Source organism: Eleutherodactylus coqui, chromosome 6 (genome assembly GCF_035609145.1).
Source record: "Eleutherodactylus coqui strain aEleCoq1 chromosome 6, aEleCoq1.hap1, whole genome shotgun sequence".
Lineage (NCBI taxonomy): Eukaryota > Metazoa > Chordata > Amphibia > Anura > Eleutherodactylidae > Eleutherodactylus > Eleutherodactylus coqui.
In genome coordinates this window covers 144,221,686-144,246,473 of record NC_089842.1, presented here as the reverse complement: position 1 = coordinate 144,246,473, position 24,788 = coordinate 144,221,686, and the positions used below count along the sequence as shown (strand labels likewise).

The window sequence follows — 24,788 nt, the reverse complement described above, 5'->3', positions numbered from 1 at the left end:
ACATTTTTACACTTACTCGCATCCAATGTGGTCCCACTGGCAAGTATACTGGCTGCTCTCTTCTTGGGGCCCTCCTGCATACTTGGGCCCCTGATGTCTCCCCAGGCCTGCAGCCATGCATAGAGTTAGGGCCGGTGAGCGGAGGTCAGTGCTGACCAGGCTCTTACTCTGCATCTGCTCCTCCTCATTGTTGCTCTCCTTGCTGCAGAGATCATGTTCTCTGCACTCTTCTTCCCTCCTCCGCGGCTGTTGTCAGTCTGCTATAGGCACTCCTCTATTACTGTCTGCACTAGACAGAACAAGCCGAAAGAAGATCGCCTACTGACAGCAGCACGAGGGTAAGGGAAGTTTGTGCACAGCCGGTGGGCCACAGAAAATGAGGTGGCGGGCCGGATTTGGCCCGCGGGCCTTGTGTTTGACACCTGTGCTATAGATGAAATGGCCTGCACAGCCCGAGATGAAAAAAAAAAGGTGCACTACTGCTCCCAGCCAGCCACAACAGTAATGCACACGGTCAGATGTAGCCCTAAGAAGGATCGTTGGGGTTCTTGAAGACAGGACCTACGCTAACACTATCCCTGAATAAGCAGCAGCACTTTCCATAACCTCTGCCAGCGTGTGTCTGAGGCGAGCAGCGGGCGGGACCACTTTAAGTACACGTCGGTCACCTGATCTCGCCAGCCACTCACTGCAGGGGGGTGGGATAGGGCTGGCACGTCACAGCAGGAAGTGGTAATGCCTTCCCCCACATGTCTATTGGCTAGAAAATGACGCTACACATGCGGGGAAGAAAATGCAATTGACTCAAGTACCGCGTGGTGTTCGACTCGAGTAACGAGCATCTCGAGTCGAACACCCTTGTGATCTTGGACGTCATTATAACAGTGACAAATTCAAGGCACATTTAGGATTTAGAGGGATTCTTCATCTCAGAACCCCCCCCCCCCCCCCCCCCCGAAAGTAAGTACAAATGCCATTATTGTGTTCTGTTTTACTGAACAAATGCCTTCTATTGAACCTCTAAAATGCTGGAAACTTTGTTCTCTTTTAATTCTGTTTATTCCACAAAAGTAGTGGATGAAGGCAGTGCTGTGGATATCATCTATCTGGATTTCAGTAAAGCCTCTGATACAGTTCCACATAAAGAGCTCATAGATACGTTATTGAAAATTGAACTTAAGCCTTTGATAGTCCAGTGGATTTACAGTTGGTTGAAAGATAGATATCAGAGTGTTGTCAACGGTGTGTTCTGAACAGGGATGAGTTACAAGTGGTGATCTCAAGGATCTTTTCTGGGTCCCATTACTTTTAATATGCTCTTAAGTGACATAGGAGAACGTTTAATAGGTAAGATTTGTCTGTTTGCTGATGACTCAAAAAGTGTGTTATAGGCTTGATACTCCTTGTGGTGTCTTGAACATAGAGAACGATTTAGCTTTACTGCATAAAAGGTTAAAACAATGGAAACTGCAGTTAATGTTTCCATGTGTAAAACAACTTGGGGAAAGGTAATACTCGGACTGAGTATTGTTCTGGCTGTTCTGTGTTATCAAGAACTACACAAGAGAAGGATTTAGGGGTTCTGGTTTCTGACAAGCTCAAAATGAGTCAACAGTGCGGTCAGGCAGCAAAGAAAGCAAGCAGGATGCTCAGCTGCAAAGGTGTAACCAGTAGAGTGATTGTGATCCTGCTGTATAGAGCTCTGCTGAGATGACATCTGGAATACTGTGTTCAGTTCTGGAGACCTCATTTTCAGAAAGACATTGATAAAATAGAACGAGTCCAAAGATGGGATACAAAACTAGTGGAAGGTCTCAAGAACAAAACTTATCAGGAAAGACTTAAAAAGTCTATCCTGTAGGAAATGCCGCCCCATTGAAAGCAGTAGGATGCAGGCAACCCTCGCTGGGATTTTCGGGGAAGGACTTTAAACATAATCCCTTCCCTGAAAGTAACCCCTAGCTGCTGAAAAAAAAAATTACCTAGCAGTTCTCTCGGGACTCCAGTGCGTCTTCTTCCCGGCACGCTTCTGAATCATTTTTTCTTGACGGGGATTTAAAAATCCCTGTCTCCTGAAAGCACTGCCTCTGATTGGCTGAGCACTGTGACCAATCAAAGGCAGCACTCAGCCATTTATTTCATGCACTGCAAATACTACTTTTTTCCACATGATGTTCTCTCCTAAACTCCAAATGTTTTTTTACACATGATTCTGGCAATTTTTGACTATTCAGTTCCTTTGCTGCACTGTGAATTTTTTTCTCCAGTAGACTTCTTCTTTTAATAGTAAACCTTTGCTCCAGTTCAACTTAGCTCACTCAATATGATTGTTGCCATCTGTGTAACATCACTCATAAGTGTCTTAGTTGTGGAGTATTTTCAGGGATGATTAGCTGCAGTGGTAACATGTCTTGTTGGGCTATTATCACTCTTCAACTAAAAGTGAATACCAATGGGGGACCCAGCACTGGTGGGCTGAGAGTAGTAGGGGATCGGGAGAGGTGAACTTGGCTTTTTAGTCTTATTCCACTATTCTGAGCCTGTTTGAAAAAATATTTTCCTCCCTGCATAGCCTCTTTAAATGTGGGGGTAATGGTTATTATGTTTTCACTGTCACCTTGTTTAAACAGGCATTTATGAGAGACTGTTTATTCTGAATGGAGGCAGGTGGCCAGAAGAGATTTCCGGTGTGCTTTGCCTCCATTTAGTGAGTGATCATCACTCCTATGTGAAAGGAAATGGCAGGCAGATGTCAACTTAGACTTTATTTTTTTATAACATTAAATAATTAAACAAAAAAAAGGAAAACAGCATTTAGATTAATGGATTTAATTTTTTAGTAATAGATATGTAAGAGTCCTATATGAGACTTTCAGGGCCAGAGTCTGTACTAATCTTGATATCTCAAAGCCCTTTTCTCTGGGAATGGGTACAAGCCAGGGGTGCCTTCTATCCCTGTTTTTGTTTGAAGTGGCCATTGAACTCTTGGTGGTACGTGTTTGGCATGTTATCATACTGTATATAGGATGTGCAAAAAAGGAGCACCATCATGCCTTGTCACACTGCATTGCTTCTGTCATCATAGGACAATGTGTTGCTATATGTCTGGGGTTATAATATTTCCAGCAGACAATTGGGTTTTGGAGCTTTGTTCTAGTTCCTCCTTCTTATCACTTTACATTTGATTTGCTCCTGCTCTCTCTCAGACTTAAATATGCTCTTACTGAAATCAGACTGGTCCTTGGGGTTCCAGGGAGATTATTTTGCTTTTAGCAGCTCCAGGGAAGAGATTGGTATATCTACCCATAAGGTTTATCAAGTTATTGGTATTCTGTGGATCTCTTCGGGCCACCCAACACTGTACTCGTACAATCCACAACAACTCTTTCGATGGTGAAGATGACTGGTGGCAACCACTGCATCAAGTAGAACAAGTCAAGCATCTATGACCTTGGAGGTCTATCTTTGCAGAAAGTCCATTGTTGTATCCACTGCACCTGGACCTCTAGACTGACCCCCAGATGAGCAAGTATTTCAGCTTTTAATTTGCTGTAGTCCTTGGAATCCAGCAAGGGGAAATCACAATATGCTTTTTGTGGCTCCCCTGTCAAATGTTGAGCTAGCACTTCACTGATCCAGAGACAATGTTTCTGTCTGCAATTTTTTCAAAGACAGTTAAATATGATTCCACATTATCCTCAGTCATCTTCTCTAGCACAGTCTGCACTGTTGTTCTCACATTAGTACCAGATCTTTGCTCAGCTACAGACACAACTCGCTGCACAGTCACTGCTTTAGTAAGTGAAGTAATTTGCTTAGTTGTAAGACAGTTAGTCTCTTCATGCATCCTCTGCTATTGCAAATTGGACTGCACCAGCTGTTTAATCAGCTACTCCATTACAACATTTCTTTTTGCTGCTTTCAATCAGGACACTCTCTAGTTTGAAGTTTGCAGTTCTTCATGTAGTAGCCTCCAAAAATGTACTGCCCGCATCCTCCACCTTAATGTAAATGGAGCCCTCCATACAGTCTGTTAGGCAAGCAAACAAGCACACATCAGTAGAAGTAAAAGTTTATTTGTCCAGAGTTTATTGTTCATGAAAATACACATGAATAGACTTGCTTTAGCACCAAAAATCAGAACTTAAATATCCTTCAGTTTAGACTTTAACATAAGAAACTCAGCTTTCCAGGTTTAGCTCAGCCCAGCTTCCACATCACAGGGTTCTGTTCAGGGTTATGACTCTCACTGATCTTGCATCTTAGAGAAACACACACTCTCCTGCTCTTAGTCTATTTTCACACCTGGGGCTCTTGGTTTAGGTAAGAAACACCTGGAATGGAATATGAGAATGATCTCCATGTCTGAGTTCTTTATCACTCCTAAATTCCAGAGTCAAACTTCAGTTAAAAAAAAACAACCCAGTGATAAAGCCACTGACCGTGGAACTTCTGCAGAACCTATATCACTGAGACAAGAAGCCTCAGTGACACATACCTGCCATCCACTAATTAGCTACCTGACTATTCATGATATGTACAATTTAGGATGACAATTTTCTACTTGTAGATGCTTTTCTAAAATTAAAATAATTTGTAATAACACAGAAATTGCCTTCAAAACCTTGCTGGCATCTTCCACACTGGCACAAGACATTAGTAACAACTGTGACCTTTGTGGTACAACACTGCTATACGTATGCGAGAGCCAAGCCGAAGTAATGTAATTTGATATTGTCTGTCATAGACCCAAGATCAATTTCTTCTTGGCAAATCGTATAAGTAATTAGGCCAATAAATAGTAATATGTTTTATCAGAGTGGAGATATTAACTTACTGCTGTTTCTAAACAAATAAGAACTGTAATAAGTCTGCACTAGAGAGCAGAGACAGATCTAAATTAGCAAGTGGCTGTACTACGCAGATAAAGTAATAAGTACCGTCTAGGAATGCTAATGCTACGTGATTCATCTCTGAATACAGTGCAAACATCCAAGCTAAAAATATTTGTCCACTGTGAGAAGTGAAGAACAAAGATCTCAGATGAGTAATATAGCTGAAACTGTTATATAAAGGATATATATTTAAAGAGGTTGTACCATGAATAAATATGAATTTAACCTGTTGAATCATGGAAAACACTCCCCTGGTGTTCTTTTGATTCCATCTCAGAAAGTCTAACAAACGTATCCAGTGGTGGTCACACATGCTCAGTAGCTCAGTCCTGGATCTTTTTGTACATAGGCAATGCAGTGGTTTCTACTATTGTTAGAGCCTCTTGTGATACGGATGTCAGGTACTGGGTCCGGGCAGGGGGCAGTCCCTAATACTACCTGCAACTCCTGTCCCTACCTGCTTGCCCCCTTGGGCTAAGCCCCAGGGTAACAACTGGGCGGCGGTCCCTTCACTTACTAGGGAAGCGGGCACAGGACCGAATACAGAGAACACAGGAACAAAACGAACACAGAGGAGAGTCAGACAGTCCGAGTTGGCAACAGGAGGGTACGTGGTACAGAAGGGTCAGGCGAAGTCAAAGTCTGGGTCAAACAAATAGTCAAAACAGGAAGGCAGGCAATTCCAAAAGATGTGAGTGCAGCAGAGACCTAACTAACACTGGCACAGCAGAAAGACAAAAAGGCATTTAAATGCTGTCAGGGCTCCCGCCCCAGCAGCTGATTAGGGCATGGAGCCTGACAGCAACAGAATAAACTCACTGAGGCGCACGCAGCTCGCCCCAGGCCTGAAGGACAGGCGGAGACCAGGGACGCACACCTGGTCATCATGGTGACAAGGACGCGGTGCAGGGTGGCACCCGCCATGTTCCTAGCAACGTGTCGGCCGGGGGAAGTTACCAGGATCGGGGTTTCCCTGCGCCGCACAGCAGCAGCCTGGGTGACAGGAGTGGCGGCATGGACACAGAGGCCCTATGAGCTGCTGGTCCTGACAGTACCCCCCTTTCTATGGGGGAACACCGGACCTCCATGGCTCAGAGCAGGCTTGAAGGGGAAGGCCATGTGGAACAGTTGTACCAAACGTGGCGCATACACATCCCTAGTAGGAATCCACGTTTGGTCCTCTGGGCCAAAACCCTTCCAGTGCACCAAGCATTGCAATGCGCCTCTAACTCGACGGGCATCAATCAACCTTTCTACCTCGTACTCCAGTTTCCCCTGTACTAGTGTAGGAGAGGGCGGGTTCTGGGCGTGCAGAACTAGGGTTACTTATTTCTTCAGCAAACCCTTGTGAAAGACATCATGAATCTTCCATGATCGAGGAAGGGACAATCTGTAAGCCACAGAATTAACAACCTGAGAGATGGTAAATGGACCGACAAACCGGGTAGCCAGCTTTAAGGAAGGAACCTTCAGTTTCAAGTTTTTCGAAGCCAGTAACACCTGCTCCCCAACTACGAAGGGTGCAGAAATAGTGCACTTCTTATTAGCCTGATCAGGAAGTCTTACCTGGGAACTCTGAAGGTTCTTATGAACCTAGGCCCAAACCGTGCACAGTTCGTTGATGGCTGCATCCGCAGATGGAGTGTCTGAAACCGAGGGAGCAGAGAAAGTAAATCGGGGATGGAACCCATAATAACAAAAAAATGGCGAGACATGAGATGATGAATTGACATGATTATTAATGGCAAATTCAGTGAGAGGTAAGAAGTTAACCCGCCGGTACTGTTAATCTGAAACTAAAAGCTGTAAGTATTGAATTAATTCTTGATTAATTTGCTAAGTTTGACCGTTAGACTCAGGATGAAAAGCCAAAGAAAAAGACAAATCGATATTAAGGTTCCTGCAGAAAGCCCACCAGAAGCGAGCGACAAACTGTACTCCTCTATCCGAGACCACATCCTCTGGAAACCCATGTAACTAAACAACCTCCTTAACCCATTCCCGCTGCAGGGCGTAAGTTTACGTCCTGGCAGGCTGGTACTTCCTGGAACAGGACGTAAACTTACGTCCTGGAGATAGCGCGGGATCACATATGATCCCGCGCTATCCCGCAGTGCGAGCCAGCTATCAGTCACAGCCGTCGACTCGCTGCAACAGCAGGGGGGCATCGGAGATGCGCCCCCCGCTGTTAACCCCTTCCCTGCCGCGATCTAAGTAGATCGCGGCAGGGAAAGAGTTCACAGAGGGAGTGCGCTCCCTCTGTGTCTCCGGACGGCTCGCGCGATGTTATTGCGAGAGCCCGGCCTGTCGCCATGGTAACAGAATGCCAGACACTGGTGTCCTGTATTGCCTATGTCTATGATCGCTGTATAAGTGATAAGGCATGGCAGAGCAGTAGCTCGGCCATGCCTTATGACAGCGATCATCAGGGCAGTGGTCAAAGTCCCCCAGGGGGACACAAACAGTGTAAAAAAACAAAGATTTAAAAAAATGAATAAAAAAAATGTAAAAAAAGGGTAAAAAAATCCCATTTTTTTAATGCTTTTTCTCAGATTAGCATAAAAAAGGTAAAAAAAACCCAAACCCCACATACTTGGTATTGTCGCGTCCGTAACGATGTGTACAATAAAATGCACATGCTTTTGACTGTGCACGGAAAAAAAGCAAAAAAAAATGCAATAAAAGTGATCAAAAAAGCCGTATGTACCCCAAAATGGTACCAGTAAAAACTACAGCTCGTCTCGCAAAAAATAAGCCCTCACAGAGCTCCGTACATCAAAAATAAAAAAGTTACAGGACTTTGAATGCAGCGATTTAGAAAAAAAAAAGATTTCCAAAAAAAGGGTTTTTATTGTACAAAAGTGGAAAAACCAAAAAAAAAAATGTAAGAATTTTGGTATCATTGTAACCGTACCGACCCGCAGAAAAAATGGAATGTCTCATTTAGGGCGCCTACCCACTTGCGTTGCCGATTTTCGCGCGTGAAAAACGCGGCGTTTTTTGCGCGTTTTTTGCAGCCCTCCATTGACAATCATGGGTGCATTAAGAGAAAAATAAGGAGACATATGCAACTGACAGTTCCTATGTGAAAAAACCCCACGAAACGGAAAAAAAAACCCAGATGGACAAGAACACATTCTATACTAATTGCTCTTGAGAAAAAACGCAAAACATCACAGGAAAATAAAATCGCAAGTGGGTAGGCACCCTTATGCTGCATGATTAACGCTGTAAAAAAAAATTTAAAAAATCTATGGCAGAATTGATGCGTTTTCTCTCCCAGCTATCATAAAAAAAATAATTAAAGGTTTACAATATAGTTAATGTACCCAAAAATGACGCCGATAAAAACTACAGTTTTCCACGTAAAAAACAAGCCCTCATACGGCCTTGTCGACGGAAAAATAAAAAAGTTATGGCTTTTGATAAACGGAGAAGAAAGTCCGCCAAAAATTGTTGCGTCCTTAAGCCCAAAATAGGCCATGTCATGAAGGGGTTAATAAACATCTCAGATAATAATTTGGCGTTAGGTAGCTTGCACAGAGGAACGAAGTGTGACATTTTAGAGAACCGATCCACAATGACCCAAATGACCGTATTTCCCTGTGATGGCGGCAAATCAGTTATGAAGTCCATGGACAGATGTGAGCAAGGCCTGGATGGAATGGGCAAGAGGAGAAGAGGCCCCTCAGGATATCTCCTGACACTCTTCCTCCTGGCGCAAACCGGACAAGCAGTCACAAATGCCCGCACATCCTTAGCCATATGAGGCCATCAATAAATTCTGGAAAGTAGTTCCTGAGTTCCCTGGATACTGGGGTGACCAGCTAGGACCAAGGCATGTGTCTCCTCTAACACCTTCAACCTCAAAGGTAAGGGAACAAACAGTTTGCCTTTCGGTAGGGCTTCAGGGGCAGATTGCTGAGCAGCATGAATCAGAGGTGAGAGGTCAGAGGAGACTGCCGTGAGAACCACCCCGGGGTAGAGGATAGTCTTAGACTCAGTAGGTTCTGGGAAACTGAAACTCCTCGACAATGCATCAGCCTTAACATTTTTCGAGCCGGGTCAGAGAGTAACTAGAAAGTTAAAGCGTGAAAAGAACAAGGCCCAACGGGCTTGTTGAGCATTCAACCTCTTAGTTAAGTCTAAATAAATAAGATTCTTATGGTCTGTGAGCACCGTGATCTGGTGGCGAGCCCCTTCCAAGAAATGCCTGCACTCTTCAAAATCCCACTTAATAGCAAGTAATTACCGGTTGCCTATATTGTAGTTCTGTTCCGTAGATGAGAACTTTCTAGAAAAATAGGCACACGGTCTAAGATTCATGAGTGTGGAGGTACCTTTGGATAGTACCGCTGCCACTCCAAACTCAGAGGCATCTACTTCCACCACAAATGGACAGAAAAGGTCTAGTTGGAAGAGGGCGAGCGCTAAAGAAAAAGCAGCCTTTAGGGCAGCGAACGCCACTAGCGCATCGGAAGACCAGGTACTCACATCCACCCCCTTTCGGGTGACATCCGTTAAAGCCTTAGCCACTACAGAGAAGTTCTTAATGAACTTGCAATAGTAGTTTGCGAACTCAAGGAAGTATTGCAGAGCTTTCGTGGTTACTGGCTGAGCCCACTCCATGACGGCCTTCACCTTCCCAGGATGGTGTAATAATATACCCTAAGAACGATATCTTCTGAACACTGAAAACACATTTTTCGATTTTAGTGAATAATTTGTTTGCCCTTAAGCGAGTCAGCATGGTCTGAACATGTGCACGGTGTTTTCCCAGTCGGAGGAGAAAATCAGAATGTCGTCCAGGTATACTACGATGAAGACGCCCATGATGTCCTGAAAAACGGAATTTATGTACCATTGAAAAATAGTGGTGCGTTACATAAACCAAAGGGCATTACAAGGTACTCAAAGTGGCCCATCGGCGTATTAAATGCCGTCTTCCACTCATCCCCTTCCCAAATATAAATGTGATTGTAAGCTCCCCTCAGGTCAAGTTGAGAAAACCACTGACCCCCGGCCACCTGGTTGAGGAGGTCAGGAATGAGCGGAAGTGCATATTAATTTCTGACAGTTATCTTATTTAGCTCTCTGTAGTCAATACAGGGTCTGAGATCCCCGTCCTTCTTCTCGACAAAGAAAAACCCGCCACCCACTGGAGACTCTGAGGGTCAGATGTGCCCCTTGGCCAAACTGTCCTGGATATAGTCCTTCATGGACTCCCTCTCCGGGACTGTAACGTTGTAGATGCGGCCCTTAGGACGTTTGGCACCAGGTATCAAATCAATCTTACAGTCCCATTCCCTATGAGGAGGCAAAACTTAAAGGGGTTCTGACATGAATAATGTTTTTATGCTTTAGCAGCCATTGTTCCCTGGTCTGCCTAATGGACACAGGGAACCCACGATTTAATGGCTGTTAAAGCATAAAAACATGATACTTACCTTGTCTCCTGTTGTTGTAGACATCAGGGGGGGGGGGGGGGTCATCTCCCGGCAGGCGCTATTCTTCTGCTTTTTCCTCCACGAGCCGCACCACTCCGGGATCGCGCGCATGCGCAGTGGAGAGGTGCCCTCTGACAGGAGTCAGGACAGGCTGCGTCTCCACTGCGCACGCACAGAATCTTGGAGTTCAGCCAGGACGGACGGGCCGCCCACAGCAAGCACTGCTTGTGACGTGCTTGCTGTGGGCGGCCCGTCCGTTCATCTCGGAAGTGGCTGACGGACATGCCACAGAAAAAGATGCCGGCTGGAAGGGACATGCCTGGCGATCGGTCCTGGCCAGCAAGGTGAGTACAATTTTTTTAGTCAGAACCCCTTTCAGATAATTGTTTAGAGAAGACGTCAGAAAACTCAGAGAGGTAATCTGGTAACTCAATCCCCTCGCAGGTGGAGATATCCACCTCCACTGGACGCATAATTAAGGAGACATGATTGCCATGGGTTCAGCGGAGGGAGGAGAAACGGTCGGGCTTTCCGAGGAGGTGGATGGACAGACCGAACTGGTCTGAGTGGATTGTCTGGCCCTTAGGGGGCAATCAGCCTGAATTGCTAGAGACATGGCTTGCTCCAGGGTCTTGGGCTCAGGCTGCCCTACCAATAGGACCTTAAGGGCCTCCGGCAGGCCGTCCAAGAATAAATCCTTGAGAGCGGCATCATTCCACTTGGATTCAGGGCAGTCCTGATCCTGGTTAGTAGTTTAGAAACCTCGAAGGCCACCCAGTCGTGTTTGTCATTAAGTTGGCCTAGGGTAGAAAAGAAGGTGTTAAGAGATTGTCGTGTGAGAGAGTCAGATGGCAATGAGAAGGCCAAATTTTGAAGATCTCCCCTCAGGCAGGTAATCACGATTCCCACTCTCTGGTACTCAGTGCCGGAGGAGTGGGGTCGAAGGTTAAAAAATAGCTTGCAGCCCTCTCTGAACGCAAAAAACTGGCTTCTCTCCCTGGAAAAAAAATCAGGAAGCGTAGCCTGTGGTTCCGACACAGTCCTTAGAACGGGAGGGGGTGGCACAGAGCCTGTAGACACCGCCTGTTCCTCAAGCTGTAGATGGGTGGTTAGGTCCTGAACCAGGTTCGTCAGGGCCTGGACCTGGTTAGCTAAGGCCACCATGGCCTCCATAGATGGAGTCAAAGTTGCCAGTCAGATGCAAGGGTCTGACCTTCTTTCGGCCAGTGTTACTGTCAGGGACTGCGTCCGGGCAGTGGGGCAGTCCCTAATACTACCCGCAACCCCTGTCCCTACCTGCTTGGCCCCCTGGGCTGTGCCCCAGGGTGACAACTGAGCGGCGGTCCCTGCACTTACTAGGGAAGCGGGCATGGGAGCGAATACAGACAATACAGGAACAAAACTAACACAGAGGAGAGTCAGACAGTCCGAGTCGGCAACAGTTACATGGTACAGAAGGGTCAGGCGAGGGTGAAGTCTGGGTCAAAAGACGTGAGTGCAGCAGAGACCTAACTAACACTGGCACAGCAGAAAGACACAGAGGCGTTTAAATGCTGTCAGGGCTTCCGCCCCAGCAGCTGATTGGGGCATGGAGCCTGACAGCAACAGAATAGACTCACCGAGGCGCTGGGGAGCCCGTCCTCAGCCCTGCAGGAAGGCGGAACCCAATGACACCCACCTGGTCATCATGGTTAGAAAGAGGCGGCACAGGCGGCACCCGCCGCATCCCTAGCCACGCAGTGGCGAGGAAGAATGCGGTGGCTGAGAGAAGTTACCAGGACCGGGGTTCCCCTGCGCCGCACAGCAGCAGACTGGGTGACAGGGCCGGCGGCGCGGACACGGAGGCCCCTGAGCCGCTGGTCCTGACAGCAGAGTGTTAAGGCAGCAGAAATGCAGTCCTATGCTCTCGCTCAAGACCTAAAGTTTGCGAGTTCAATCCCCCATTGTACAGATAGCTGGCTTGAGGCCTTACACCCTTCCGAGGTTGGTAAAATGAGTACCCAGCTTGGTGGGGGGTAATAAATAAATTATTTGAAAGCACTGCGGAATAAGTTGGTGCGATACAAGACTTATTTTATTTGTATAGAGCTGCAAATTAATCAATGCACTGGAAGTGGCTTTTTTTATCAGCACTCAAAACATTACATAGACTTTCTAAGAGCGAATCAAAAGAACAGAAAGGGACACCATAACAAGTATGAAACAGCAACATCTACACAAGTGCCTTTTTTAACTATTCCTTTTGAAAACGTGTCATATTTTGTGTGATTTAACAGCTTTTGACAATAGTAGCAGCTTTTGTTTCAGGACTTCTGTTACCCCTCTTGTTAAAAACAAGCAACTGGGTGCCAGAACACTCCTTCTGGTCCTGGGTTGGACTAGTCAACTAGAGTATCAAAGAATCCCCCAGTAGGCCCAGGCTCTGGAATAATAACAACGGTTGTTTAAATCAAAAAGATAACTATACTCCAGCAGATGATAACCCTATTTGGAGGCAATCTTTTGACATTAGGGTCTAGTTCATAAATAACCTTAATACCTCATAAATACCTCCTTTCTCATCATTAGTTCAGGGTACTGCTCCCTCCCTCCTCTTGTAGCCTTGGCTCTTCAAGTTGGCTGCTGTGCATAAACATAAGCCTATCACAAGCTCTCCAGGAAGTTGGTGCAGGAAGAACGATTTATATTACAGCAAGGGTAGAATAATTATACAGAACATATACTAAAGCAACAGTCAGAAAAAGAAGATCATTCCATAATTACCCACATGTAATGAGCAAGCTAGTAAGGCAAGTCTGGAGATGTAAATGCTGTATATTGAAAAGGATAACACTAAAAGGATAAACAAAACTGGAGATAAACTTTAAAGCTTCCTAAAGGATAAGTGTTTATTATGGACTATTTCATTGTACCTATACAAAACTATTCAGAATCAATAAGACTGATGGGTTAGTTATTGGGAGGAAAAAAAAAAAAAAAAAAAAATATATATATATATATATATATATATATATATATATATCTGGTGTGGATTGTTTCAGAGATATAAATGAGCAAGTAATAGCTGCACTGTGCATCCCCCTCACAACTCCCCTTCTCCCTGTGTACTTGTACCAGCAGCTGATCCTTCTATCTTACTTATAGTGAGACTTTTCATGAACAGGGTCTGGTCCTGTCTCTCCTGTTGCTTGATACTATTATGGCTTGGATATAATTCCCTACTATCCAATCAAGTTTTAGGGTAGTTTATGGAACGACTTAGGAATTTGGCAAGTAGTTACAGGGGTCAGGTGACATTTATCAAGGTCTCTGGGGAGAGCAAGCACTCACTTTAAAGAGACAAGGAGAAGCCTCGAGAGGGAGTTTGTCTCTGGACCCAAGACAACTGTGAACTAACCATGCCTGAACCAGCAAAACCTGGTAGGACACTCTCATCTGCATGCACTGATGTCTGACTGGAGAGAGCTGAAGAAGGAATAGAATATTTCAGGATGCTGTAAATAAATATCTGCCCGCAGAGAGCAACCTAACATCTTGATTTACTGCAAAATGCAACATCTAGTTAGTAGTTAGGGTTAGCTATAGTGCGGGTTTGCTCCAACAAACCTGGATGTAGCAGATTATTTTTGGATTAGTATTATAAATTAGGTTGCTGATTACACCTTAGATTATAGTTTCTGTTAATATAATATATATGAGGGCCGTTTTTCCAAAATGAGTCAGGTGGCAAGGAATTGTTTTGCAGAAAAACAAAAAAAATGTAACTTATTTACAAAAAAAAGTGCTATAATGAAATAAGGCAGCACAGCAGCTCATTTTGTTAATACGTGTGTTTTATTATTAATATTAAAGTCACAGATGCTGTAGTTGGTTTACCATATTCATAGTTCATGGGTTATTTTTCATCCTGCAGTCACAGGCGATTTCTTCATCAGCTTCCACCTCGTTTTTATCATCACAGCATTAAATAAAATTGTTATACAACGGGAAATAACTGACTTTGCTTAAATATCGCCTTGTAGACATGTAAACAGAAGCAAAGGAATTGGTACTCTATCATTAGGTGCAAGGTCTTAAAAACGGACTTGACTCATTTATATATGAAGAAGTGAAGGACTGTATAGATTTCATATACATAACATATAATCGGGATTCATTGGTTTCCTTTATTTATACTAGAGCTCTATATAGACCATTTTTTATAGTAAAGCTCTATATAGATTCTCATTTTGTAAAATATACCATATACAATATTTACCAGTGCAAGCTTCTGATACATGGTGTGCCAAAAAGATGACACGCACCAGACAACATCTATCTGACCACATTTACCCCAAATTTATTATGTCACATGGCATTTTGATACATTTGGCATAGTTTATGGAATGTAATTTATTCATACATCTTAACAAATGTATATAATATTATATATATAGAGGATATTTAGTGCTCAGGACAACTTTAAGCCATGTATCCAAAGTTAAAGGCCACTTATTAAAGGTATAAACCCATATATTATGAGTTTACCATATATGTAAGAACGTGCCTACTCCTATTGTACTATAGTGTATATCGCATCAGCATTTTTTTCAATAGTGAATAAAAATCTCTACTGTGAACTGCAGACGTAGCAAATCAATTATTCTATTAAGAATAAAAAGGTTAAAACTTGAATAAAATCTAATAAAAACAGCACTAAGTGTTCTTCTTGAATGCACATGCAATGTAAATCCATTTTATTACATTTGATATAATTAATTTGTAGCTGATTTAGTGGATTCTGGGAATTCCCAATATAAATTACATACGTGGAATACATATTTTACAACAACGTAAAAACTTAAATTGGGGACATCTGTTAATTATACTCTACTTCTAATTTTTTTTTTACTTTTTGGAACTGTGATCAACTCACCAACTTCCAAACTACAAAAAAATGATGGAATAGGTAGCATTTTGTCTGCAGATAGCAGATCTGTATTTAGTGATGGGATAGTAAAGATAGTTGCTTTCAGTATGTAATCTTCCATCAAACATTCATAGAGTATTAATATCTGTACATGATTGATGGGTGCTAAGAACCTGAAACTGAAACCGTTCATAAAGCCAGTGCCGCCTTTGGTATTTTGGTCTGATGTGATATTTTTCCAGAACTGGTCTCCAAGTTCTAACATGATCAAACAAACTGTCTTTTTTTAAATGTAACACAGCACTAAGCAGCGCACATGGTCTGTTATATGCAGCCACATTATCCAGTATACAGTCATTGAGGGAAAAAAACCTAATTCGAAAGAGAGCCCAATAATACTGCTGCTTAAGTATTGGACTAACTATAATCCCAGCTGGCGCATAATGTGCATATCAGTCTGCTAATGCGCTTATACAGATATTGATGGTAAGAATGAGTTAGAATGAATACTTTGCATAATTTCTGACCATTTTTATGTAAATTATACATAAATCTGTCAGGTTGGAACAACTATGTCCCCTCCAACAAGCCCCAACTACTTTTTTCCAAAAGTGGCATAAAAGTAAAGACACAAATTTTTGCACAATTAAGGGTTTACACCAAAATTTGCAACTTTTTTCATTTGATAATCCCCCTTTTTTGTACGTCAAAGCATTGGCCAAATTAGAGAGCTTATGGATGCCCCTCCAGCATGCAGCACCTTCTATAGGGCACATGTCTCAGCAACTCCCTAAGTAGTCACCTATCTTGTGCATATTCAGCTTGCTCACCTTCTCTTCTGCAGACGTGCAAATGACACAATTCATCTCCATCATTTTCATCCATTCACTGTGCAGAGGATGGTGGCTGCCTATCTATCCTCAGTGCTGGAGAATGAGTACGAGAATTTGGTATGCAATTTTTATTTTTAAATTGCTATGTCTAGGCACTCGCTTAATTATTGTCTGTAGAGATGAGCGAACGTACTCGCTAAGGCAAACTACTCGAGCGAGTAGTGCCTTATGCCAGTACCTGCCCGCCCGTCTCAAAAGATTCGGGTGCGGGAGGGGGGGGGAGCGGTGGAGGGAGGCGGGGAGGAACGGGAGGGAAGATCTCTCTCTCACTCTCTCCCCCCCTTTACCCCCTGCTCACTCCCGCAACTCCCCACTCTCCCCCGCCGGCACCCGAATCTTTTGAGATGAGCGGGCAGGTACTCGCATAAGGCACTACTCGCTCGAGTAGTTTGCCTCAGCGAGTACGCTCGCTCATCTCTACTGTATAATTAGACATACACCTGCCTGGCATACCTCTCGACAAAAAGTAGGCTGCGTTGTTGAGCTCTAATGCACAGACTGGACTCCTCCACCCAGTCAAATTGCATGAAAAAGCACATGTGCGTTTTGAAAAAATGTCACTGACCCTCAGAATGCCAGAAAAGAAAAAAAACACCAACCAAAGGTGTTGCATGTCATACATTTTATACTTTACTATAAGTTTTAAGGTAACATCTGAATGGAAAATAGTACTGTTCAAGCATTGCTAAAACACAACAAAAAAACTGTTCTTGAAACTGTGTCTGTGTGCCATTTCTGTCTTCTTTTTCTTGGGTAACAATTAGTGACTACTATTGTCAGCTAACGCTCATGGGGATCACAACCTCACCCCATTGCTTGGCTACCACACTTGTGTTACATTGTCTAGGGTTAGAAAAACATGGTTGCTTTTTTCAAAAACAGCACCACACCTGTCCGTAGGTTGAGGCTTTCTACAGCATCTCAGGTTCATTGAAGCAGATGGGGTTAAGCTGCCATATTTCAAACAACCTGTAGACAGGTGTGAAATTGTTTTTGGAAGACAGTAGGCATGTTTCTCTAATTCTGGACAACCTCTTTACAGTGGGAGTGAAAAAAAATGGTTCAAAGCGCAATGACTCAAAAAAATGGGGATGATAGTAAGATATGAAGATTTTATTATATGAGGAGTTAAACCAGCAGAACAAACGCGTTTCAAGGAACCTAAAAACTCACCATAGACATCCAGGATGTTATGCCCCAGCAATTACTGAAGAAGAGGCTTTTGCTTGAAATGCGTTGGGCCTGCTGGTCTTCATATCTTACCATCATCCCCATTTTTTGCAGATGTTGTGCCTTGAGTCATTTTTCTTTCACTACCATTGTGTACTTCTTGTCCTGTCTTGTACAGGTACACATCTGGCCAGTAGCACCTCCTATGTACACTTGTACCACTATTCATCAACGAACTGTACGCATCATCCATGGAGTAGCTCCACCAATTTCCTTTCACCCTAAAGTGGCTCGGTAGTCTTCATTCAGAAATAAAATCTATGATTGTCTTGACCTTAGGTCTCTGTTTTTAATTCTAAACCCCTCTTTCAAATTCGATAGGTTGGACTCTCTTAATATCCAATGTTCCCTCAGAAGTTGAGCCAATAATTGTACTTTTTGGTTTGGATGACCCTACTGTTGCAGTGAAATGTGCTTCATATAACTCAAAGGAAAAACATCTTGCACAACTGGAATTTCCTACCCAAAAATATAATATAGAAAAGGAGAGACATGTATATTGCAATTATAAATAGGATGTTACACTGCAGATAACAGCATGATGAAAGAAAAAGTACCGTAGAGTGTTATTGTTAATGATATGATCTCATAGCATCAACATTAGAAAATATTCTTTCCATCACATGAGCAGATCAATTACCCACTTTGGAATGACAATTGTCCTCGAACATATCTGAGGGCTCTTCGGTTACAATAATTATGGCACTAAGAAGAGACACATTCTCCTGCAAGGACGTGAATACGGTTCTCTACATACTTGACTCAGTACATTGGTGATTGACATTAACAATGTCAGTTAGCCATTGACAATCTGTAATGGAAGCTCTCATAAAGCCAGGACACTAACTGATAACTTTAACTAGATATATAGGGTGATCTTGGGATGCTCAAGACACTGGAATTTCAAGGTAACATACTGTAAAATTGCACATCACGTACAACCTACATCTTGTACAACCCTACATAATAACGGTTCGTTCAATCACTTAGGCAAAATCCCAAAACTGATTAAAGGACATTGCATGTAACCAAGATGCATGACTTCATGATTCTATAGATCAAAATTACTTCTGCTTTTTTGTATCTTGTCAGAATTTCATACATTTCCTAGGACAAATTCTACAGAATATTAGTTGAGTACTAATTGCCTCCATAACATCCATCAACATGCCTTGCAATGGGGGGTGTCCATTTTTGTTCATATAGAGCTCAAGTGTTTGGAAATGCACCTCCTAAGCTCCTGAACATTTAACAAATATATATGTTAGGGCAGGGGCATCTTACTCCATATATAACGACTGTGCTGCCTGCCACATGTTATTTCATAAATTTTGCTGTCCACTAAATTGACAAATGTAGAGTGGACAGAAAGAGCATCTCCCACAGGGATGAGAGCCAGTACATTTGAACTGGGGTAGTTGTCTATGTAGGGCAAAAGGACTGAAAAACAGGCTACGCACTAGATGATCACATAAATTCTGACCTCTTCTGAATGTAATGCTTGGGTAGTGGGGAATAGCCCCTTCTAGATTCGAATCTGAGGTTAAAATTGGCCAATATGTCTTCATGAGCTATACGACCTGATGAGTATAGTCGATGTAGGTTCCTTTATAACGGATCACTTATTTTAATTGTGCTGGGTTACTCCTGGTCATAAGTAACCATGAACGATCCTCAGTTTTAGCTCTTTTATATGCTTCCATTAAACATTTAACCTTGATGAAATCTTGAAATTTATGGTTAAGAAAGCATTGACCCTGACTACAGTTCCTTGTTCATAAACTATAATATACAAATATAAGTTCTGTATGTACATTAAATACTTACTTTTATGTATTGACATGGTTTATGGATTAGTCTACTAGCAATATCATACATTTAACCCTTTCCAATCTACTGTCTGACGTCTAAAGACATTGTGATTTAAGGCTGTACCGCTCCGATGTTGGAAGACGTTCGTCTGGGTTCTCTTACTGTATATTGCCAGCCTCTCTGCTGTCGGAGCCTATCCAACGTGTCACCTCATGCAGTACTGGCTTTAGCCAGCATATAGCGCCGTTGTATAACGGCAGAAAAAGAGTAAGCCCCCTAGGAAAACCAGGATACTAATTGGATTGGAAAGGGTTAAAGTCCATTTAAGTCCTAAAAATTCGGACATGTTCCCCAAGTAATCCACCATATAACACTTTCAGAAGTCCCAACCACAGGCAAAGATATGGGGAGATTTTTGGTGTGGTGTTCACACTGTAGATCTACATTATATGTGTCTATTGTCACTAGTGACTTTTTAACTTTACTAAAAATACTGCTCTGTAGAGTTAAAGGGATTATGTCATTAAGACAACCCCTTTCCATAGGCCCTAATTGAGCATTTAGACATCACGCAGGGGTTTCCTGCTTGGGAACCCTCTCTCCTCATAAGACAGACTGGTTCTAGCCTGTCCATGGTATATGGTTGGCCATTCATTTCAAGGCAGATGTGAATCCTGTAGAGAAAATGCATAGTCGGATAGACTCTTCCCAGGCAATAACACCTGATGACCAAGAGTTCCTGGAGCAGGACTTGCATCAATCACCTAATAACTTGGTGGCTGTATTTTGAGTAGAGGAGGTCTTCATGAGACAACCCCTTTAAATAAATGTAGTTTTAACTCACTGACCCTGTTAAACCAGGGACATTTTTGGCAACCACAGTGCTCCTTCCATGTCACAGGCCGACACCGTAATAGCTAAAACAGCCCTACAGGGTGAAGATCCATCAAACAACTCCCTATATCTTAGCTTGCTGAAACACTGTCAACATAATAACCTGTGTGTGTGCGGGGGAATGGATGTTGGGTTTAAGTGAAATCACACGTGAGGTTTAAGGCTTGAGTTAGACTTTAATAGGCTACAATGTAGCAGATCATTAGTTATCTGCCAGGCATACTATTTATGTTCAATAGGGTTATTGATATGTGTTAATGGTCTTAACATTTCCAAGTTATTGAATGCCAATGGCTCATTAAGCATGCACAGTGAGAACATGTTCTAATAATGAATTACAGATCTGTTACACAGCCTTTAGCAGCCGAGACGGACATAAACTACCATGTAAGTAATAGTAGTTATATATCTTGCAGACTATCACTTCTCTCTGGGCTAACTAGCTGAAGACAGAACTATCATATCCTGTAGTGTACAATTATACGGAATGGAATAACTTATACAAGATAAATGTTCCCTGTCCCCAGCTCAGTCTATCACTTAACCTGGATTGTGTAGAACAGTGTTCCCCAACTCCAGTCCTCGGAGCCCCCAACAGGTCATGTTTTTAGGATTTCCTCAGTGTTGCACAGGTGATGTAATTATTGTTGGTGCCTCAGACATTGCCACAGGTGTTCTTACCATAGGATATCCTAAAAACATGACCTGTTGGTGGTCCCTGAGGACTGGAGTTGGGGACCCCTGGTGTAGGTAGTGCTATACTTTAGGTAATATGGTAGGAAAAACAATTTGGATATACCTATACTTTTGCAATTGACTAAATCCTTCTAGTTGTGATGACTTTCTGAATGAAAGGACTGTGAATTAATGCATTTTCTTTGAAGTTGCTGTTCAGTTTCTGAAAAAAGGTTGTCTTTTCTTCCCATAAATAGCGCCATTCTTGTCCCTTTAATGTTTTGAAATTTGGGACTCATAGGTTAAAAAGGCAAGCATGTTCATCTTTTGCTGCTCATACTTAGGGATGCACTGGGGCTTCCATCTTGAAATTCTTGGGTATCCCAGCAGTCGGACCTCTGCTGATGAGCAGCTTATCCCCTATAGCAGGCCTGCACAACATAGGACCCGTGGGCCACAAGCGCCCCTGCAGAGGACTCTGACATGACTATAGCTACAAATTGAGCCACTAAAAACCTATCTGTGGCCCCAAGAGGTTTGCCGATTTTAATTTTGGCCCCTACCTACTGCTAAGTTGTGCAGTCCTGATCTTATACTGTAGGTAGGGGATGACTTACTGTGGTGGGAATACACCTTTAAGTTCTGGACTGGTTGATATGCACCCAATAATACTTACCGTAGAAATAACCTTGCTTAAGGGCCCTTGTACATGGAACGATTATTGCTCAAAAAAATTGGGGCAGTGCTTCAGGTGGAGTAACCAGAACAGTGTAGCATAAGGATGTGGCCCTCTCCAGAAGCCCCGCCCACTCCCCCTTAGGTCTGAACAGGCATTCTTCCATCCTAGGATGGGTTATCATAGTTTGCATGGACGGCAGACCTTTTATGCCATTCTTGTACCACCCCTTTAAAATGTATTGCTTAACCTGAATGGAGAAAATCTGCACACATCCTGAGAAATCTGTTGATGGGCGCTGTTTATTGCAATGGTCTCCGAAGTGCACCAGTTTGTATAGGTCAGTAGCTTAAAATGTTGCATGACATAAGAAAGAAGAAATTGCTTTTTTCTGTATTAATAAGTGACGCAGCTCATACCCATAGCCTATGTCTTTGTATTATAACTTAGCTGCCTTGAACTGAATGGGCTAAGCTACAATATCAGACAGTTTTTGGAGAAGGCCCATCTTTCTAATCCTATTCAACCCGTTTGAATGTCACGAAATTAAGTTATTATTTTTTTGCTGTGATAGAAGACGTGTCGAATGTCATATCACACTCCAAGTAAATGTGCTATGTCATAATATAGCCAAGTGCCCTTTATACAGAATGCTAATGGATCTCTGCACATTATGGAGGTAATCATTATAGTAGCACAACTGTAATATATTAGCCTAACTGTATGGCAACATATCAAATATCACTTATACATGGAAGAGTTGAAATTCCTAGGTGGTAATCGCAGCTGAATATTAAATTTTATCTCCCATGGGCGCAATTTATTAAATGTGCTTTACTTATTTTGTAGGCTGGTTGTAAAGTCGGGTTACTTTCAAAAGTATTTCTGTGTCCAGATGGTTGGGGGCTGTACAGAATTTCAGCAGGGGCTGCAAATAGCCCCCTACTTACAGACTATACACCCCTGCTTTATGTTATAAGGACAGGTTAACTATGATATGAAAATACTGTAGAAGTAGTGAAAAGGAGGGAGAGCGGGTCAAAGTTAATAGATTACAAAAAGTATATATATATATATACAGAATTGATCATCATAGTTGAATTTCTCTTCTACTTGTCCTTAGAAAGTGTAGAAGGTTAGTAGCTACACATCATGTGCTGTTTTAGTAGGCTGGTGTTAAAAGATGTGTTCCCAGATGGCAAGCAGCTGTGTGACTACTACATGGATGTTCCGAGGTGCAGACGTGACCTTCTGTGCTTATAGCTTTTACAGACGCCATGGCATATTACCCAAAGACAGTTAAAGGTTAATTAGGCTGTAATTTTTTTGTCATGGTAAATGTAAGAGAAGGTTTATAATGATCTCCATTTGTGACATAATTGATAGTCAGATAGATAGATAGATATGAGATAGATAGATGGATAGATAGATATGAGATAGATAGATATTAGATAGATATGAGATAGATATTAGATAGATAGATATTAGATAGATAGATAGAAAGATATGTGATATGAATAGATAGATAGATATTAGATAGATATGAGATAGTTATGAGGTAGATAGATTGGTAATGTTATTGGGTTATATTCTGTGTTTTGTTACTTATAGTCAATCACCTACTTGACCATTTATGATGTAATATTATCTTATGAGTAAACTTTGTATCCTTTGAGTAGCCTCAATTTTCATTAAACCTGCAGTTGTCCTAAGCTTGGTACCTTACAAAGTAGATATCCCCAAATGACACTACACTTGAGTATAAGTCCATAATTAGTGGTGCAGATATTGTGGGGTTTTTAATTAATAGTGAATAAAATGGTAGGATATTTGTCAAAGATTCTCGTCTGCTTTGCTATGTTAAAATAAGGTTCCGATTACATCCCGTAGTTTGGGTACATTTTAGGCTCCGTTTACACTTATTTCTGCTTGTTCTGCACAGGCGTTCTGTCATAGATGTCGGAAAAAATAGCTCATCAGGCTGCATTATTTTTCCAGTACAATGATGTAATCCCTGGATGGAACCAAACAGAACCCGTTATAGTCAATGGGTTCCATCAGGTGCTGCTGGGATCTGGGCTTTTGACAGATCCAACAACCATTTTATTTTCTTTCTTTTGTTTCATAATATAAAAGAAGAAGAGAAATATGAATATAATCTAACAAATTTTACTCAGATCAACCCTTTAACTACCGGAGTTCAGACATTATATTTGCCATAGAGGCTGGGCATGGTTTTGCTATAGTGGCATTGTGGAAAAGGGTCCTACAATGTTATAGGGGTCACCTACAGCTGCTACTTAATGCATGCATATTTGTACAGCTGCAGTTAAGGCTGGCTGTCTAAGGGCGATGCGGTATCCCTCGTCGAAGCTCTGCCACGGGAGCTGCTGCCGAATTTCCGCTGGTCAGCCCTATCTAATAGATAGGCTGACTGCGATGATTCTCCGCTCGTGTTTCTAGTCTAAGAATCACACCAGAAATGGGCTGCAATTTGAGTAAATAGAAACCATTCAGCACATGTGTATTTCCAGAGATGGTTACATCGCTTTATCTACATTACTTAAAGGGATTATCCAGGCAGCGGCCACCAGGATGCGACTGGGTTATAGTGTAAGTGCTGTTCTGACCCTTCTGTAGCGGCCAGCGCTCATAATTGCAAGCACACCTCTCATTGAAATCAATGGGACCCTAGCCTGCAATTACAAGTGCAGCTTCCATTGATTTCAATGAGAACTGCGCTTGTGTAGTGGCCCAGAGTTAGTAGGGCTCCTCCATCAACGTCTTGTCTGTGGCATGCATTTAATTTATGTGTATTGGATGGTTGCGGGACTGAGAGGGTTAATGTCTGGTAGGTCTAGTCCTGTCTGGTAAATGTATCGTTTTGTGTGTATCATTTGTGATCATGTAATCATGCTATGTATATGTGTTTGCAAGAGTGCAATTGAAGTTAGTCCAATACGGGAGTTGAATAAGTCAGTTGAATAAGGGAGTCCACTAAGGCAGTCTGGTAAGGGACTCCATTAAGGGAGTCTATTAAGGGAGTCTAGTGAGTGAAGTCAGTCAGAAAAGGAGAGAAGTCTGGCAGAGAGTCTGTGAGATCGGCGGGTGTGTGGAGAAGTATGGAAGAAGCCGAGAGACTTCTTTACACTCAGCCTGCCCGCTATACAGGGGTCGGAGCAGTGCTTCCGCTCCGACTCCGGTGTACCCCATTGGCTGCTACTGGTATAACCCCTTTAAGATCTCCATCCAGCAGAGCCTTGTCCAGCGTTCTTGTACCAATATATACTATACACACAAAGATGTCAACAGCTGTCTCAAGTCTTGAATATCTCAAATAGAAGAATTAGGGTGCCA

The 24,788-nt window shown here is 42.7% G+C and overlaps 1 protein-coding gene and 1 long non-coding RNA gene across 3 annotated transcripts in view; one reads left to right on the top strand and one right to left on the bottom strand.

The window, feature by feature from the left end:
- Positions 1-4,149: 4,149 nt before the first annotated feature.
- On the bottom strand, positions 4,150-16,240 carry LOC136632721 (uncharacterized). The gene is made up of 3 exons (XR_010793191.1): positions 16,082-16,240; positions 6,462-6,541; positions 4,150-4,334 (listed from the first exon to the last, which is right to left on the bottom strand). It is a non-coding gene; the product is annotated as an uncharacterized lncRNA (long non-coding RNA).
- The window catches only part of LOC136632720 (myosin-binding protein C, fast-type-like), a 98,263-nt gene continuing 87,028 nt past the window's right edge, over positions 13,554-24,788 (top strand). For both annotated transcript variants that reach the window (XM_066607798.1, XM_066607797.1), the window contains exon 1: positions 13,554-13,762. In XM_066607798.1, coding sequence (XP_066463895.1) covers positions 13,741-13,762 — 22 coding nt within the window. In that variant the 5' untranslated portion in view covers positions 13,554-13,740. The remainder of the gene's footprint in view (positions 13,763-24,788) is intronic.